A 19,526-nucleotide genomic window follows, 5' to 3' on the forward strand; every position below is an offset into this window, starting at 1 on the left:
AATTTATGTTTAATATATAAGAAGATGAGATAAAAATGTATCAGCGAGAACACGTTCAGAGGAAATGTTTACAGACATTTATTTTTATACAAACACGCATTACAAAATAATAAAACGCGAGAGGATGCACGCCTTATACATATATATATATATATATATATATATATATACGTTATTAATTATTATGTATTTACACATTATATTATATTATATACTTCTATATTTATATATATTTATATATATATCTATATACGCTTAGTGTGCTGGATCGACGAAAATTTTTTTGAAAATTTTGTCGTTTTCTTACCAGGAGAAATTAACCAGCCACTTAATACTTTAGGAATATCCCGATTTGTGTTCCGAGCGGTCGGGGCTCGTTCGAGAAAGTCGCTTACAAGGTAGAATCGCTTAAATTAATAAGTTAATCAAGCTCGTCTTGCAAATTTGAAAATATACAAAAAAAAACATTCGTGAGACGAGAGAACCGTATTTGTCGTACTTGAATAACTGACAGTGCGAATTGCATTCGCCGTGCAGCCGCTGACTGTCGTTGACTATTCGCTCAAGGCCTCTTATAACACAACGATCGATACGACGACAATAGTGACCAGGTTTATCAAGTAGGTGTGGGGACCTTTGGGGGAGCCAGACGTGAATCTGATCTCGCTGCAGACTGTGTCGTTCACTTCTGGGAGTGCCGTAAAATTTGGGAAGTTCTGAATATCTGCCGGCTTAAAAAATTAATATAAAAAATTAATATTATATTTACAAATAATATATGACAAATAATATGTATAACAATACTGACGAAATTAATAAATTTAATCTGTATGGTAGAAATTATCCGGTAACGTTTCTTGGTATACTTTTCTTGAAGGAGCATCATTGTGACTCTAAATTGTAACTAGGAATAAGAAATTGTGAGAGATTTTACCAATGCTAATTGATCGTCCCTCTTTCTGCAGAATGTCATATGTCTACCGTGATAAATGCTATTTTCTATCTTCTTTGCAAGCAAATCTTCTGTCCACGGCAAAGCCAGTATATGTTCGATCATAGTTCGACCTGGAAATTTAAGAAAATATTAAGGAGAAAACGTTAAGAATAATCTCTTCAACCGCAAAAAAATGTTATAATCATTTGCCAATATTTTATTTATTTAATTTTTATTTTTATCATTTATACCTCGAAATTCCTCGGGTTCCTCAATGATGAGTCGTGTGTAGATGTTATCGTCATCATTTTCGTCCATGTGTTCTTTCATGGCCCTTAATGCAGACTCAGCTTCTTTAACGACACTCTTGTCAATCTCGTCGGTCGATCTTATGTCTGAATAACCGGGAAACTGTTGCTGATTGAGCGAAGGCGAAATCAAATTGGATCTAGAATTTTTTTATAAATCAAAAATTTAAATCAGGCGACGAGATTTTTCTTTTGATCTATGTTTTTTACATATAAATGCAATATAATAAAAATGTTCTAAATCCGTTTCTCTCTTCTCTTTTGTAGTATTAAAGAAGATAAAAATTAATAGTTTATAAATTAGAAAAAATTTGCAGATATAATGTACGAATTAAATTAAAGAATTTTCGTGATAATTGATATATAACAATAGATCTTATGGAACGCCCTAAAATTTCTATTATCCCGCACGAGGTAACTCACCCATTCGTTAGGAACATCTTCTCCAAGTAGTCTATCGTCATCCCCCGGAAGCTGTTTATGCCGAGAGTCTTGATGAGCTCCATGACAGGCGTCATACTATAACAAGCGGCGAGAGGTGTTCTGGGATAATGCACGATGAATGCCAGACACATCTCCTGGGAAGCCGCGTAGCCGCCTAAAGTCAGCCTGCTTCTGTCCACAGTTTGGTAAATACATTCTGCAATCAGCTCGTCACCGGGCAGCACCTTCACTTCCTTCTCCAGGGTGTGAGATTGCTGATAGTTGAAGTCGAAGTGATTGTCCTGGACTATCCTCGGCAACTCTTTACCTTGTCGAATGTGTTTCAGGCTCAGACGCCGACCAGCCAAATGCGAGTGCAAGACGACCGATATGACGTTGATACCGTCCTCAGGGAACATCTGAAATAGAATTTGAGGTCAACTTTATTTCTTTCGATTTACACCCGTTATTTATTTTATTATATTTTATGTTATTTCTTAGTATGAATGTGTATATCGCAATGAAAGTCTGGAAATATAATAATTCTGAAAAATGCCAGAAATCACAGTATAATATACACAACAAAGATAGTAAATAAGTTATATCCTCATTACTTCAATTTAATATTTAATATAAAACACTTCAATTTAGTATAAAAAAGATATTATTTATAATATCTTTCCTGCGAATGGCATAATTGAATATCTTGTAATTCTTCAATTACCGTGTTGGTGCAGTGTGGAGTGCAATATCCGGCGGTGGCATATTCCTGTCGCTTCGGGGGTATCACATGAAGAGGGCTCACCGCTATGCCGGCCACGAGAATGCCCGCTTCTTGAGGACGAAGCTTCGGAGTCAAGTGAAGTCTTATGCCGCTGCTGTCGGTCACCTTCTTCATGCTCGGATTATTGTAATGGACTTCCAGCATGTAGTACGAGCTGTCGCCGTGTTCCGCTATAGGTATACCGACGTGCTCCGGCATCCATTCCCCTGCGTGACACAATGGTAAACGATTATATCACACTATTTATAAAACTAAAGAAAGTCTTCAGATTATAAAGAACAAAAAAATAAAAAGGAAAGTTTCCTTAATGCGAACAGGATCTAGGTCGATTTCGTCGGCTTTATTTTGACATTCTGAACCTTCGTGGGGAATTTTGTGCAGATTATTTGGCCGAAAAGACTTGGTTGACAATAATCTGTCTGCACTTTGTAGATAATTTACCTTGACTGCCACGAGCCCAGGCAAGAACGGGTTGCAGACACGAGTCCCATTCTCGCGGCATTGTCGGGCTGTAGCAGCGGGCGCCGGCGATTCTGGCATGTTCCCCGAGAATCGGTGCCGTCGACGCGCACTCGTACAGAATTATGTGATGGACCAGACCTTCGTTCGCTTTCTCCACGAGCGGGGTGTACTGAAATGCATAAATGATGCATAAGCCCGAGATGCCTAAAATCGCTCCGCTTCGGATTAGGCGATTTGAAATTTGCGTGGGAGATCTCTCTCGAGGTCTTCAGTTCAGGAAAGATTACGTTCGTCGAGACATGGGAGATCGTCGAAAGATCTGGGCCCGCCGTTAGAACGTCGTGGCGAGATCCTGGGAACGATTGTGATCGTTTTTCCCGCAATCGTTCTCCCATTGATATATAGTCGACGAACGTTTCGATACGCGCAGTGACATCATTCCGGGTCTTTTTTTTTATTCTAACGACGCACGCGTCTACCCCATGCGACGTCCGGCATGAATGACCGTGATTCGTGAAGCACATACGAATAAGGCCCGGCCTTTACATTCCATCACAGTGCCGGGACTTATATTCTCGAGAGGTCCGCGTCTACTCGAGAAACCTCTGTTAGCGCGAATTTGCATCGCCGCGTACTTACCCCTATCATGTGGTGTTTCTTTTTCAACGAGGAGGCTTTGAAGATCTTGCACCAGTAGACGGTGTCCGTATTGTCCACCTCAAACTGTCAAACGGATACATCGTTAAGTCGCAATTCATTAAGACGCGCGCGGAATGAAAAAAATGACGAAAGCGGTTCGGAATTAAATTAAATTAATCGTGAATTTGAAATATCCATAATACGACTATTCATTCGTCTTTATTTATATCTAATAGTGTTGGACAATGTTTTGGCTTCTCATTTTGTTAGAATAATGAATATAAGTAATTATCTAAACCGCGCTGTTAATTATCTGAACTTGGTAGAAAAATGATAAGAATATTGAGGGGAAAGAGGGTGTCTTATTCTTTTATCAGTTTACCTGATTAAGCTTTACGTCCCAGTGGCGTATATTACGAGTTTCTCGCGGTGGCGAATGTCCCGCAGCTGTCTTCAGCCTCAGAGCCCTTCCGCCTCGTTTATCCCCGTGCCACGCCGCCGTGTTTAATTCGGGATCGGTGTCGTGCAGGGCCCACAGTACCCTGATGGTGTCGCCCTAAAAGCGAATTTCGCCAGTTAAAGCGACAATAATCATCGATATCATCGCGTTTCAAAAATATTCTCGAGTTACAGCGTCCTGCTTTATTTTTTTTCTGTTTTATTATATATTCCGGTAAATAATATATATATATATATATATATGTTGTATATATATATATAATTGCAGTCACGTCACTATAATACTTTGACAGATATATATATATATATATATATATATATATATATATATCTCTGTCAAAATATTATAGTGACGTGACTGCAATTAAAATCGAATACGTTGACCGCCGGAGGATCGTGCTACGGCGAAAGGGGACAGACGGCATGCTAAACGCCTAAATACCACCGCGGGAATTCGAGACTGCGGGGCCCTACGGCCTCTCAAAGCCGCGGGGCCCCTGCCTCCCTCCGAGCATAAATTGAAAGAGGGTTCTCCACGAATTGTACGGAGCCGCGACAGTTATACTGTAAATCTTTCGGACAACGCTTTTCTCTTTTTCTCTCTTCTTCAGACCCTTTTAAAGGACTCTGATGTTTGGCCGACGAGATGCACGGCGAAATTTGCTTTCTTTGCACGCATTTTAATTACAGAGTAGCGGATTAGAGGTCGGAAGGTAATTTCGATGTTAGCGAGGCGCGATAAATTTCCGGCCCTCGCTGCGTTAATGCGCGCTTGCGAATCACCGTTGGCATCCGAGAATGACCCCTTTCAATTACGTAGAATATTTGAAGCCCCCGCAGGCCGCAGAGTTTATTAAGATTTATTTTAAGTTTGAAGTGACGCCCGAAATGCACCTTGCGGTGCTCGCTCGCGGCAAATCTTAATTATAATTCCGTCTCAGCGATTACCGAGAGTTGACGATCCTGAGGGTCGCACGTCTGCCACTTCCTGGCGAACGTCACAATGGTGTGGGTCTCGTTTTGCGAGCCGCCGAGCACTTGGACATCCTGGTACACGTCAGTAACCGGTGCGGCGTTCATCTCCTCGATACCGTGCGAGTCCTGAAACACGAAAGGGAGGAGAGAGAGACGTTATAGAATTGTCAGAGGGGGTTCAACGTACTCGTCGAAACGAGGGCCCCGCGGGCCCCGAAACTCGCTCCCTCGCTATTGGACGAGAGATCGAGAGCTCTATCGGGTCAGGTAAACGCCAGGTGTTCGCATCCGAGGTGAACTGGGGCTTTAGGCCCTTCTACCCGACACAATTCGTCTCTCCATCTTTACCTACTTTCTCTTTTACCTTTGCTTGAGTAAAGTACGATGAACTTTCGTCATTCTTTGTTATGGCGTGGCTTTCGTCCACGGTCCACCAACGTGACGCATCTTGCGCGCGTTATAAAAAAGAGAATATGTTGATGCATTTCATAAAATTATTCACGCCGCGATTATATACACGGAGTATATACCTTTTATAAGTTCTTTAATAAACTCGGAAATCAATATTCCCGTAACAAAAACAAATTGAGATATTAGTGGCCCGGAATTAAAAATTAAAAATTATGAGCCACTAAAGAGTTAATTTCAAGGCTGTAAATTAAGATCTGAAGTCGATTTCGATAAAAACTTGACAGGGAAGGCATTTAGCGGCTACTACATTTAAGAGATTTGAAGTCGATGACAGATTATCCTCTATTATTTCGCTGAGCTAAAGTCAGCCCGGAATTCGTCGACTCTGCGCGAATATAGGTTCGGACTCCGGAACAGCTTGCGTTCAAATTTTATGAAGAACGAACGTGTGCGAAATCACGGACCGATATATTTCAATGGCCGGCGATAAGGCGTTGCGCTTCGAAAATAAGAAGAGAGAAAAAGAGAGGAAGGAAACTGATTTCCCAGCTGCTATGTGGTAGCGCACGCGAGTAAGGGCGGCCAGCCGCAGGCGTTTGGGTCCGTTGGGCCCCGGTTACGGTGGAGCGCCCCGCTGACGTTCGTACGTGCGAGGCGTGTAGCGGGGCTCCCGAAGGGAAGTCCCCTTCCTGCACGTAATGAATCCGAATAATTGCCGGAGCTAGAGCGTCGTCATGCCCAGTAGAGTACTACGCGCCTCGTAACGAGCACGTGCAGAAAGGAAACGATAATAGGCGCGCCCTTCTCTCTCTCTCTCTCTCTCTCTCTCTCTGTCTTTCTCAAAACATCGCGAGAAACCGGTGGAAAATGCAAAGCGGGAGGGCAGACGCTCGTTAACGGATAAGATGATTCACAAAGTGTTCGTGTCTCTGCGAGGCCCGTTTCAAAATTACACACTTCGCACCCCGCCGCAGAATTATCGCCCTTGTGCCGTTGACATTTTATTCGTCGCATATTATCGTGAATAATTTTAATCGTCTCTTTCAGTTTAATTGCGGATTTGCGAATGTCATCAGAAATATGGTGTTAGGCCATTAAGTAAATCAAATATATAGGTAAGTCAAGAGTCAAGAATAGAATTGCAAAATTGAGAAAATAATTATTTATATGTTGTTTATATTTTCAGTATATACAGTGTTAAATTCGTAGTGTCAAATTATACTCTTGTCAGTTTAAGTCTTTCGGAAAGAGACGTTAAGCCGTTGGTCCAAAGGGTTAAAGTAAGAGAAGAAAGGGTGGTAGTGTGAAGGTTTGGGTAACGTTTCTTATAACAACGCCTTGCAAACCCTGCGGGGATAAGCAATAGAGATAGTTTTTTTTAAACTAAACCAGTGGAATTAAAATAATACTATTTTGTATTAAAATAATAAATTTCGACATGATTAAAAATAATAAAATGATATTTAACTCTTTCAAGGTATTGGTGTCATCCTTTAATATTTAACAGTATATATAGATACGAAAAAAAATACATAGAAATTTTATTAGGCTACCAAGATCCAGTTCAGATCGTAAATAACTTTATCTTCTAAACCGATAAAGGAAAAATTATGTTTAATATTAAATAATTATACGTACAAATCCAGCAGACTGAAATAATTTTTGTGTTTCCTGGAATCACTGATGTGCAGAGTTAATAGATGATTTTTTATCTTCGAGTAAAAACAAACAGATTTTAATTACAATTAGTTTGCGAGGAACAACCCGACCGGCCGAGTGTCATAACAATACGCGTGCATAAATCTTCCCGGAAGGCTGCGAGAATCTTTTTTTTATCTCGATCGGAGCGGCAGAGTCGTATCGCTATTTCGTCGGGTTCAAGTGCGTTCTCACGAAGTTCGCGAGACGGTTTTCTCATGGCGCCCGGATATTCTCATCGCCATCGGGTTAATTAGTACAGCCCTAGCGTTGTTCGGCGATTAAAAAGGTCTGAGAGCGTCCTAAGAGCGCTGCTAATTTATTCCGTCGTTATCCAAAATTTGATATTCCAGAACGAAACATTCGTCCGATTAGCGAGACTCTCGCGCTAATCATAATTTGTTTTTCACATTCCCTGGTCCCTTTTACTTTGCAACATTTTATATCAATTAGTCAAAGATTTAATTTACGGTGCCGTTATCGCGTTTGACGCGGCTGACGGTGAATGTGGATCCATTACTTCAATACATGCTCGTCTTATCGGATCTTCTTTCAGCATCGCGCGAGTACACTACCACGCCGTAAGATTAAATTGTATAAAGACAATATTCGTTCCATTCGCGCGCTATCTCGGACGTCAATTTATCGGGGACAAATCCAAACACGTTCGGGCAGTTTGCGTACGTCTGAGAACCAGTTGAGTGTCGCGACTAGCATAGCGATTTGATAAAAGAGACAAAGTAGGAAACGCTCTCGATTCCCACGCTGGATTATCGCGACCGCGCCGGGGTGAAAAGTACCACAAAGTGGATCGATCGTTAGACGAAAATATTATGCTAACTATCCGATGGAGCTATATACGTCTCTCGCAGCCACCTGATTTTCTGCGACTGTGAGTCACGAAGACCGACAATGAGGAAGTCGTCTCCCGGGTCCTCGATTTAGAAACGGGTTTCCTCGCGGAAACGCAGGATAACGAATGCACCCGTTGACGATGTCATTACCGTAATTCTGCGGCGTGAATAATTGTGTACGATGCCCGGCGGGGGGGCAGATATTTAAGGGTCGTTAGTTCTCTCGAATCGACGACTCATCGACGCAACAAAGAGACGAGAAAAAACAGAAACGCAGTTTAGATGCAGATGAGATTGCAGTTTAGATGATCAAAATTTAAGAGGCTCGAGCCATCGAGGGGCATCTTTGATCCGCCGGAAAGAAGGCATACACGCCGGAAAATTAATTCGGCGGATGTGACGTCACGGATCGGCAACCGCTTCCTCCGACAATCTTCTCAGAGGCTTCTCCGCTTGCGTCACTACGCGCGTTCTGCTCGCGAGGCGTTCCTCGGGGCGAGGAGGAGAGAGATACGGATCCTTGAGCGATAATATACAAATCTCTTCCCCACGAGAGACACTTCACGAGAAACGTTTCAGAACTGAGACATTCCTCCTCACCGCGCGAACATCTATTTTTTATTTATTTGTCGCAATGCGAGATTAAAAGATGTGAGTGCGATGTGAGGGGATCGGGACCGCTTTTAAGTTCTTCTGAAGAGTTTTTAAAAACATCTAAATCGTGAAAAGATACATCTCGGATTGTTACAGCCTGTCAGATAGTTATTCATATAGGGATTAAGATCAGAATTATAAGATTGCTCGTCAAAGATCTCGAATGACGCTCGGACGAGGGATGAAAACAGGATGTTACGGGATTCCTCCGCGATTTCGTCCTGCACAATGCACGCCTCGGAGAGACGCTGATGGCTTTCAGGACGACGACCGTCTCGAAATCCCGACTGCGAGCGTTTTCGCGTAAGATGTTTTTCCACGGTAGCGATATGGATGCAGCGCCCATGCACAAAAAAGCCAGGGAAACGCTGCTGCGTTGCCGCTTTGTGCGCTACAAACGTGGTTCCCATGGGTCCTCGTAGTCCTGGCGAGAAAAAGGAAGGAATTTCTCTGAAGAGGCGCCACTAGGAGAAGGATGCTCGCCAGGTGTTTTGGTGGTGGCCTCTTCGTCGCCCATCTTTCTCTCTTTCTTTCTCTTGCGCCCTTCACGATGTATATGTTATATGTGTACATGTTGTGTGTGTGTGTATATATATATATATATATATATATATATATATATATATATATATATATATATATGTGCGTGTATGCATTTGGGTCGCCTTCCCTTAGCCCTCCTCTCTCTCCCTCAACCATTGTCCTCTTTTGCTCGGCTCGCTCTTCTCTGCATCTTTCTCCCTCTCGCCCCTTCCTTCTTCTCAAACCCGTCGGTGAAACCAACCGCACTTTCCGTTTCTCTTTCCCTTTCTCTCCTTCGCATACATTCTGTATTTTCCTTCTTCTTCCTACAGCCGAATCTCCTTTTTACCACCTGGCAGAGCAGCAGCTGGTAGCGAAGACCAGCTCCTTCCTCAGGCAGGAATAAAGAAGAACTTTGTGTCCTTCGGGAACCCCACAAGGAATCGGCGTAGCGGTTGCGACAAATTTCGCGCGATGCGCCCACAGATTTATCGCGGTAGACCACAGACATAATTTGATTACACCATCGTGAAGATGAAATGGATAAACCAATTTCGCTTTTAATAAAATATATTTGTGTAATTTATGAAAAAAATTAATTTATCTAAATGGAAAGATATGTTGCTGGCTTCTTATCATACTTCAGTACTTTAGTATTAACTTAATCTCTTCTCTATAATGAACATTTATTTATGCGAGCAAAAATAAAGGCTGTATTCTGAATTGGTCTACTTCGTTCTTTTTTCAGGAGGAAATTATTATTACCGAGCTTTTAGTCGCGATTCCGACCCGGTTCTCACGTGTCGCGAACCCGGCGCGGCGCGGCGTCGGAGGCGCTCGCACGCGGTTACGCGCAATTACGAGCGGCGAGTCGTTAAGGTTCATCGTAGCCGGTTTTACGAGCGGTTACGCGGAATAATAATCAACGAATTAAAATGCGGTGGTAAAATTCCCCCCGCTCTCGTCGTGGGTGGGGGCGCTCGCCCGGGCACTCGAGGGTGCATGCGTCCCCCGCAATTTACTCGGTGAGCCGCTTAACGATTCCTGCGTTTAATGCTTTAATCGCATCGTGGAATTTCTGCCCTTACCCATCGTGCCGATAGACGTAAAATCGCATAAGAGATCCGCCGATCGAGGCTCGCTATTAACGGCCGAGTAAAGTTTCGTGTCGCGTTAAAAATTGTACGTATCTTGACCATAATTATTTTGCAGGTGAAATTGACAACGCATCGCATTAAAGATGGAAATTAGACCAATTAAAAAATTATTAATATTTTATATTATATAATTTAAAAAATGCTAAATTATTAAAAAAATAATTATTTTTACATAAAGTACGTTTAGAATGTTTAGATAGAACTTGAGACACTCTCTCTCTCTCTCTCTCTTTCTTTTTTAATTTCTCGAAAATAATACAGAGTTCTCAAGCTGCGGTTTGAAACCTCGAAACAGTCGCTGGTCCGAACTAGACGAGTCTCGTTGGAATACGTGAGTGCTTCTGCGAACCAGTTTCGCTGTGGTTCGGCCACTAACAGCGCTAATTTGCTCTTCTTTTCTGAGCTGAGTTGTTTTTGGGCCCGGAGGGCAAGTCAGGACGCGAAAAAGGGGAGCCCCGTAACTCTCATCGCGCCACTACATGTTACGGATAACTGGTACGGCCAAAAAACATGGCAGAAAGTAAAGAGAGAAAGAGAGAAAGAGAGAGAGAGAGAGAGAGAGAGAGAGAGAGAGAGAGAGAGAGAGAGAAAGAGAGAGAGGTTTCCGTACTGTACAGAACATTGACTTCAGAATCATCCAGATTCAAGTTATTCTCTATTCTGGTTCTTATAATTTGTGAGAGAAACGGATGAAAGATCCCACGATCCTCCAGGCGCCCCTTTTCTTTATCAGTTTTTATCAGCTGGATATATCCAATGGAGAGACGGAGATCTCACACAGAAAAAAAGAGTGTCTTCTTCAAAACTTAGTATATGCAACAATCTATAATCTTCTTATAAGAATTTCAACTTTTTAACTTTCTTTTTTTTAGTTGAACTATATAAAATACTTTATTGAAGCAAGTCATCTTCGTTTAACACAATATAATCTCATTTCAAGAATTCCACATTGAAACTAAAGATATTTTTAGAACAAAAATATTGTCTTTTTTCCTGTGCAGTATATTTTAAAGATTATTGTTAAGGAATTATCGACAGATTTATATGTAACGATCTTCAGGAGCCGAACTTGGGTACATTGAGAAAAACCGTGGAGGATCCCGATAATTTTAAAGTTCGCAATCTGCGAATGACTCCGCGCGTCGGTGTTATAATTGCAAGTTTTTTTTATTAATACCCCGGCATCGGGATCCGCGGGTTTCTCAAGGGGCCCGTCAATGGCCGGTTGTTACGGCTGTTGCAAAGTTGCCGGGACCTCGCGAAAAACGCGAGGTCTCGGATTACGCGAGAGGAGAGAAACAGAATGGTGATCGGCGCGGATTTCTCGCGCCGCGCCGCGCCGCGCCGCGCCGCGGCCGGTAAGAAACGAACGATGATTCAGGTACGTAGCCGCGCGCGAAGGGCAGTTCACCAAGACTGGACAAATGGCGCGTAGCGGACGGTATTTCATTTGGCCCGGGTGGACCGGTTCCGCGATGCGGGAATCGTAAATCATACGCTGGATTACGTCGGCTCTGACGCCGGAAATGCTAATAAACGCTTCGCTCTTCGTTTTTCAATAATGCAGAAATCCCTTCGCCGTATCGAATATCAGCTTGGCTAATTCCACAATCGATACTTCCGACCAAGGTACCCTTCTCTGGGCTCCTTCTTTTCCGTTATATTCAGGCTAAGGAGGTGCGATGAATTTCGGCGGTAAAATCGATACGACTATTATCAGATGTTGATTTTCGCTACGTATTTTTAAATAAAAATTTTAGATCAAATTCCGCTCCTTAAGCCAGATCGTTAGTTCTGGATGTTTGCAAGATCTTTGAATGCAAATGTTAACTTGAGGTTGCTTGTTACGAGAAGAATGACCCACTACGCTCAAAGAAGCACGCCACACCGTGTACGAGATGAATTTTAATCCATGATATATTCTCCCGGTCGTCTGAAATCCCTTTTCATCTCTTTCTCGTCGCGAGGAGTATAACGCGGTGTAACGCGCGGAACGAGATAAAGCGGCATAAGAACTGACTACGATGTGCTGCACCGACGACGACGACGACGACGAAGAAGCGAAAGAAGAGGGAGCGATGATTAGTGCGAAGACGAAGGAGATAGGACAAATTTTCTGGCGAATTCCTGGTCTCCTCTTCGCCTGGGAGAGGATGAACCGTATCGTATACCGGTCGCTGGCGTAAACGACACCTCGTTGACGCTTCAGCCGCGCGCCCCGGCTCAGCGATGCGATAAAGTCGAGCAGCAGCTGCCTGACCCACCTCCGGGGCATTTTGTATATAAATTGCACAGTCGCCATTCCACCTACCTAATACTCTTCTTCCACATCCGCACCTTTCCCGCGCCGCTAATCGCGCTATTAATACACGCTACCGGTGCGACGGATTTTTATTGCACCACTCGAGCTAACACATGTCTATAATTGTCTCTGACCACAGTTAAAAATGGTCTCTCAACTTTTTTGCCTCGTTTAGCTTCTTCCTATGGATTAATTTGAGGCGATATATTAATAATTTTTATCCTCGTATATAATGACGTTAATTAGCAACAATCAATTGCAAGAGCTGCTTTTTGTATTGCTGGATTAACCGCGACTTTTTTCACTTCTTTGTTTTTTATTTCTGCATAATCATCCTTGAACGCGACGCGATAACCATTGATCACCGGCTATCTAGCTATTATCCAAGATGCATTAAGGATTTTATTCTTGCGTCTCTTCGGCATGTACGCTACGCTTTGTCAGAAGATAGCGGGCCGAGTATCTCCGCGCGGGGAGAGGGACGACGAACGCGAAGTGGGATTGGAAAAGGACGAAAACGTGTTGGCCGGTGGTAGAAAACGAGCAAGAGAGATCGTCCAGGATAATGAGAAAAAAATCGCAGCGAAATCGGGTAGGTGGAGGAGATGGGAGACGGGAAGGGGAGAAGAGAGGCCCCATCCATGCACCGTTGCGCTCGACTGTCCGACTGTCCGTCCCGCGTACGTCCTGGACGGACCCGTCGGCCCCTGGGACCAAAGGGATGGACGGATCGCAGATTACGTGCATTTCAGATTCATTCGTATATGCGGTGCGCAGCGACTCGTATTTCCCGGCGCGGTAATAAATTACGATCGCAATCGTCGTGTACGCGCACGCATTGTCGGTCACGCTGGACGACGCCGCGACGACGCGACGGCGGACGGACGCGAGCAGCCGTCTTTAAGGCCTCTCTCTGTCGCGCTGGCTGCCGATGAGGGCCCTCCATTCATTCCTGGCCTCGCCGGCGAGAGACTCTTCTCCGCGTCATCGTGAATTAATGGCGATTAATTAATTATTCGACGCGGCCACCTCGATCTTCGCGGATCCTCCTCGATTGGGACGATCTTGATTGAGCGAAGGATTCGACGGCAGCATTCGGATTTTTATTTTCTTTATTTAATTTATGTATATAATTTGATTTCGGTTTAATCTTTCTGCTGTCTCTCTCTCTCTCTCTCTCTCTCTCTCTCTCTCTCTCTCTTTCTCTCGCTTTAAATCAGATATCTCTCTCGTAATCTCGCTCACTTTTAATCGGCAGAACTCATTAAGAGAGTACTTACTTCGAGTGATGTTGGGGATCTTCAGGGCCCGAGGTATCGCATATACGATATGTATACAACATCGCCAGCTCGTTCATCGGGCCCAGGACCCATCGTTTCGTCCTTCTCGGTAGCGATGCTCAAAGATTCGCATTCGCACACGGCCGGCCCCCCCGTCGACGATGTCTGGAGGCCTTGACTGGGCCCCTTCGGACCTAACTCCAAGCCCGGCGTACCCAGCGGACCCTTCCCCTCGCCCTCTCGCCGCCGATCTTCACACACGACCACACTCGGTCCGCGCGAATTCACGTACGCAATCCTTATATCCACACACCGTGCGTGTATTCTTCGCCGCCGGCACATCCCGCCACCTTCGGGGCGTCTGAATCCGAATGCATGTAAGTGCATCACTCGTCAGTGCAACAGGTACGCACGTATAGCGATATTTGTCAAACGCGGTTATAAGACATCTCGTGGATACTACGTGTATACGCGTGTGTACTGATGGCAAATAACAAATTGTCGCCTCGACGGGGGGCCGCTCCGCGATTATAACTTTGCGATTAAAAATCTTCGTTTCGAAATTGCTGTTGCGAGCGATATGTCGATTTGCGACTGTGACATAAAGTTAAATTAATCAATAATAATTTTACATATGTAATAATTTGTAAATTATTTATTTAAAGGTTCCACCTAAAATTGCATACATTGTTAAATTTTTAGTGTCAAATTATACTCAATTTGAGTTATTTTATAAATTATTCCTATAGGTCGCCACTGCTATTCAATATGTCGTTAATTTAACTAAACCAATAATGTTAAAATAATACTGTTTTGTGTTAAAATAATAAATTTCAACACACATAATAGTTAAAAATAACAAAATGTTATTTAACTCAAAGTATTGATTTAAATTTCATTCTTTAATATTTAACAGTGTATAGATAAGTTAGAAATAAAGTCTGTAGCAGAAATCAGCACTTTGCTATCCATTACTATGATTTGCTATGAGTGAAGAGAACTCGATAACAATTTCTGTACGTTTCTGTTAATTTACATGAATTATCTCCGCAGCATGCAGCATATCCCCGTTGATGAGGTACCTAGGATCAGCCTCGATCCGTTGCATCGAGAGATTTACAATTCATCAAGGTAAGAAGGGCACGAGGGTAGATCGATCGTATACGCCGAAGAAACGCGCAGTGAGAGGCCGCCGCGGCGCCGGTCAGACGTAAATTTATCACGACGTTATCTCGCCCGTTGTGGAGCCACGTTCGTTAATTTTATTCCGACCTTTCTTTCTCTCTCGGGTCAGTCCCTCTTCTCCTCCACCCTCCCTCGTATTCCCTTGTCGTTCCTTCTTCTCACCCTTTTTCCCCAACCTTCATGTCGCCGGGACGAGGATCAGGTAAATAGACCCGAAAATTCGGGATCGATGGAAAGGCGGTCCCCTCGGGGTCGGCACTGAACTTCACTTTGGGAAAGATTTAAAACTCGCCGGGATACATATCGCGTGACTCTCGTTTTAATCTTCCCTCTCTCAATGGGACGAGAGACGAGGCGCGAATTAAAACCGGAGGGAAGGATACTTTTGCTGAAGGAAATCTTCGTCGCTTTGCGATCTGGACGATCCTCGATAGGCCCCTAGGCAAGTGGAATCAATTCGTTTTGCGGCGTAGAAAAAAAAAGGAGGAAGAAAATGTTGTTACGAAGTCGAAGTCGAGTACCTACAAGAAGCTGCCGCCGAGTAGATTCCGCGTTTTCAGCCTCCGTGTTGAACGGAGGGGACGACGTGCCCTGCTCTCGGGAGGAATTCCTCGCGTGGCGATACGGCGCAACCAGGCGTCGTCAGGCGTAATGGATATAAATTTAATTAAGATTAGGATTTCGGGGAAGTAGAGGGTCCGGGCCGAAGCAGGTTCTGGAACGTGGAACTACGTCGTTGAGTCCTTCGCCGGCTTTCTAGTACCTGATCGTCAATTAAAACGTCTCGTGCTGCTGTTCAGAAATTTTAATTATTGTCAAGTCAATTATTACTCTGCCCTATATAATAATAATATATATGTATATTATTCCTTTTTTGTCAATCCATTTTGTTATTTAGGTGAACCTGTAATTTTTTCTCGTCGCGAGTCTTCCGTCACACGTATTTTGTATACAAGAGAATGTTAAAAGGGCCCGGCGTGGCCGATGCACCTGGACGAAAACTAAAACGGCTTCATCGACTACGACGTCGCGTTAATTAACGCTTCTCATTATACGGATCGGTTGCGCGAGCGGACTTCCCCTTCGAAAGCGATTCCGTCGTTCGAGCGGAGAAATGCGGCTCGGGGGAGGAGGGAGATACTCACGATAGTTCTTTTGTTACCTCTCTTTCTCTCTCTCTCTCTCTCTCTCTCTCTCTCTCTCTCTCTTTCCCCCGCCACCCCTCCTCTTCTGGAGTCTCTTTCTCCTCTGGAATCTCTCGCAGGTCCTTCAAGACGCTGCGTCGACCTCCCTTTCTGCTGCAACCGCCTTCTTAATCTTCCTTTAATTCCCCGGCTTTCGCGTTTCTTTAGTTCCTTTTTCCACCTTTCGTTTCCTTCGTTTCATCTCTTCGCCGTGCCTCTTCTTCTCTGTCTTCCTCCTGCTCTCTTCGTCCTCCCCTTTGTTGTCGCCCCCTTTTTGTACCATCTCCCCGGCTTCGCGGCCTTTCGCCGGCTCCCTTCGCCGGAGAGAGATACGCGCCGACAGGTTTCAAACTGTCTCGGATCCCTCGTGAAGGGCTGTTTCGGCGCGAAATCGAGCCGGGGAGTCAGCTTCTTCGTCGTGTGCTTTTCCTCGCGCTCGGATATTTCATGAGTCATAGGCAAAGAGAACTTGAGACCTCGTATTTTCATCCTACTGTTTAATATTACATAACTATTTATGTCATTGAAAGTTTTAGAGATTCACTTTCTCTATACTTAAGCAAATCCATTATCATATCTTTAATTAAAAATATATCGTTGCAAAGTTACGTATCAAGAATTTTTTTAAATCGTTTTTAACTGGTTAATTCCAAAGGATCTTGGAATGCCCACAGCTTTTACTTTTATCCCGTCACTGCGTATCTTTGTAACGACTCTGAAAATTATGCCTTGATTTTATCATTGAAGTGATTCACAGGGAAAACTGGATGCTTCACGAAGAAAAATGCGTCGAGCAAGAAGCCGCGTTGATTCCGCGCGATATAGGTCCACGGTACCAGACGCAATCGATAGGCGAGATAAGAAGAAAACGAGTCCTTCCCACACGGCTGAATGACGACTGCGCGGGCGATGCATTAGACGTCTACTTAGCCAGCGATCGCTTTATTAATCCTTGCTCGTGTTCTCATGCCTACGCAAATCTCTTTTTGCGCGACGACCGCGCGCTAATTTCACCGCGTCACGGTCGTGTGAAAATAGTTTGTCGCTTGCCAGGCGTGAATAATTACGGAAAGAAAAATCGTTTTACAAAGATTTCTAAATTAATTCGTTTAGTCTTAAGTTAATTATCGAAAGGACTATTGTGCCCCGAGAAAATCAATTATCGAAGGAGAAACCGCTTTAGAGTAACGCTGATGTTAAAATGCATAATGTTGAAATCAGAAATCTGTTTCGTTATCTAACATCATTAAGGCGACAGATTATATAAGAAACCGCTGCAAGCTGCAAGGGCTCGATAATATAGACGTATAGTTCGACTTGGCCAGCGGATCGAAGTTATGCAGCTTCGATACTTTTTTGTACGGGAATCACCCTGAACACCTTTTCGGGCATCGAGATTTATCGATCGGATAACCGGTCGCCCTCCTATAGATCAACGACTATCGGGGACATCGAGGGTAGGAGAATCTCGCAGGAGACTGACTTACCAGAAGATTGACAGCGCCGGTGTGATCGTCCACCCAGGCGAGCAGGATGTCGGCGCCTTTCATGTTGGTCTTCTCGTTAAAACCGATACCAACGTAGCCCAGGGTTTTGGCGGTGACCCTGAAGATCACCTCCTCGTCGTCCGAAGGATCCCACTCGAGGATCACGTCACCGTTATCGTCCAGTTTCTCGTACCTGATGAATCTCCACGACCTGGTGCTAGATATGCCCTCATTAATTTCATGGTCTGCGCTCCTCCTAGACCTCGTCGCTATTTCGTCCTTGATGTAATCCTTCGCTTCTCGCGCGTCCTTGGCCGGCTTCTCCGGGAAATACTTCTTCGGCACCCGGCTACCCTTTGGCGTCCGTTTGAAACTCGACTCGACGAACGGCTTCGGATTGATCCTCTCATTCTCGCTGATTATCTCGAACTGCGAGTTATCTTCGCCCTCCATCTCTTCGGAATCATTCCAGTTTTCCTCCGAAATTTCTTCCTCGGGTTTCAGAGAGACCTCGACGGTGAACTTTTCGACTTTGGTCTGATTCTCCACGATTGTCAATCCATCCTCCGACGTTTCCTCAACAATCGGATCTTGCGAAACGTTCAACTGCGAATTTTCAGCAGCGTTTTCAAGAACCGTCGACGTCTTCTCGAAGTATTTCGAATTCTGCGTCGAGAATATTTCATGCTGATCAAGATTCAGGTTCTCATCCCGTTTGTTTTGATAATCCAAAGCGTCGCTCTTGTAAGGGACAATCTTCCTCTTAGCCTTCCACTGCTTCAACCAATCCTCGTCGACATCCAGTCGCTGCTTCTTGAAGTTCCCGATCTTGAGCCACGGTTCGTCCTCCTCGAGGCTCCTCTTTATTCTCCTGGTAACAGGATCCATGGGATGTCGTTTATATCTGTACGGCATCGTCCTCATGGTCTCGTCCATGTGCTGGACGTAGAGATCCAACAGATCGCACTTGACGATCCAGCACGCGACCAGCGTCACAATCACCCTGAGTAACAACATCTTCATCCACTTTCTTTCTACCTTCTTGATCCTTCATACGATCATCAAGCGACTTCTACCGTTTGCTTCACCGTTATTACCAGGGCCATCAATTTGTCTCTTTTTCAATTTATCTTATCGAATACGATTAGATATGTACAGCCGAACTCGATCTATCACTATTTATCGGAATTAATCTATCATCTTTTAACTACTATGCTCAAATTTAACCACAATTTGTCTTAAATTCTTAATTATTAATTAATTGCAATTTGCAAGTTCCAAAAAAAAGTATTTTTATGATTTCCTATCGCGGATGATTCCTGTTCTTACCGGAAAGTTAATTTTTGATGATAACGAAGTGAATCGGTCGTATTCGCGAGTACTGATAAAAATCCCGACGATTCGAGGCGAATTAAGCCCTAGTTTATTTCACGATTTTTCGTTAATCCAATTTTCAACACACCGAACTCGAGAACGGTCTTCCATGCATGCTGCGCGCACGACAGTTGTGCCGGGACTAATTTAAACACGCGGCTGCCGCGCTGCCCCTGCAGATGCTCGCAGCTGCTTACCTGCGGTCCCCTTCCTTCGGGGCCCCGGCACAGGGACGTATTGACTGTTTCGGGATGTATTGGCTGTCCGCGTGGCTCAGCGATCATTAAATCGCATAAATATAAAATCTTCTATTAAACGTATCTTTTCCTATTGTAATGTATAATATAAAAGGAGATCATATCCATAAATATATAACAAAACAGAATTTTTCCTTTGCCAGCAAGTGAGAAGTTGAAAAAATCAAACGATTCAGA

The 19,526-nt window shown here is 43.9% G+C and overlaps 1 protein-coding gene across 1 annotated transcript; it reads right to left on the bottom strand.

The window, feature by feature from the left end:
• Positions 1–313: 313 nt before the first annotated feature.
• LOC143900862 (MOXD1 homolog 1-like) lies at positions 314–19,260 on the bottom strand. The gene is made up of 10 exons (XM_077412604.1): positions 17,719–19,260; positions 4,958–5,110; positions 3,933–4,106; positions 3,551–3,634; positions 2,891–3,080; positions 2,390–2,655; positions 1,666–2,084; positions 1,186–1,382; positions 935–1,065; positions 314–731 (listed from the first exon to the last, which is right to left on the bottom strand). The coding sequence occupies exons 1-10, from the start codon at positions 18,739–18,741 to the stop codon at positions 573–575; spliced, it is 2,796 nt and encodes a 931-aa protein (XP_077268730.1). The 5' UTR covers positions 18,742–19,260; the 3' UTR covers positions 314–572.
• Positions 19,261–19,526: the final 266 nt, after the last annotated feature.

The sequence above is a fragment of the Temnothorax americanus genome, unplaced genomic scaffold (genome assembly GCF_048541705.1).
Source record: "Temnothorax americanus isolate GAGA-0224 unplaced genomic scaffold, ASM4854170v1 Scaffold31, whole genome shotgun sequence".
NCBI classification, from domain to species: Eukaryota; Metazoa; Arthropoda; class Insecta; order Hymenoptera; family Formicidae; genus Temnothorax; species Temnothorax americanus.

What these genes read in the sequence shown, in the direction of transcription:
- LOC143900862 (XM_077412604.1), bottom strand. Translation starts at nt 18,741, where the DNA reads ATGAAGATGTTGTTACTCAGGGTGATTGTGACGCTGGTCGCGTGCTGG. An exon ending in CCGGCGCTGTCAATCTTCTG is followed by an intron (nt 5,111 to 17,718) that starts GTAAGTCAGTCT and finishes TTCGTGTTTCAG; the next exon opens with GACTCGCACGGTATCGAGGA. An exon ending in CTCAGGATCGTCAACTCTCG is followed by an intron (nt 4,107 to 4,957) that starts GTAATCGCTGAG and finishes ATTCGCTTTTAG; the next exon opens with GGCGACACCATCAGGGTACT.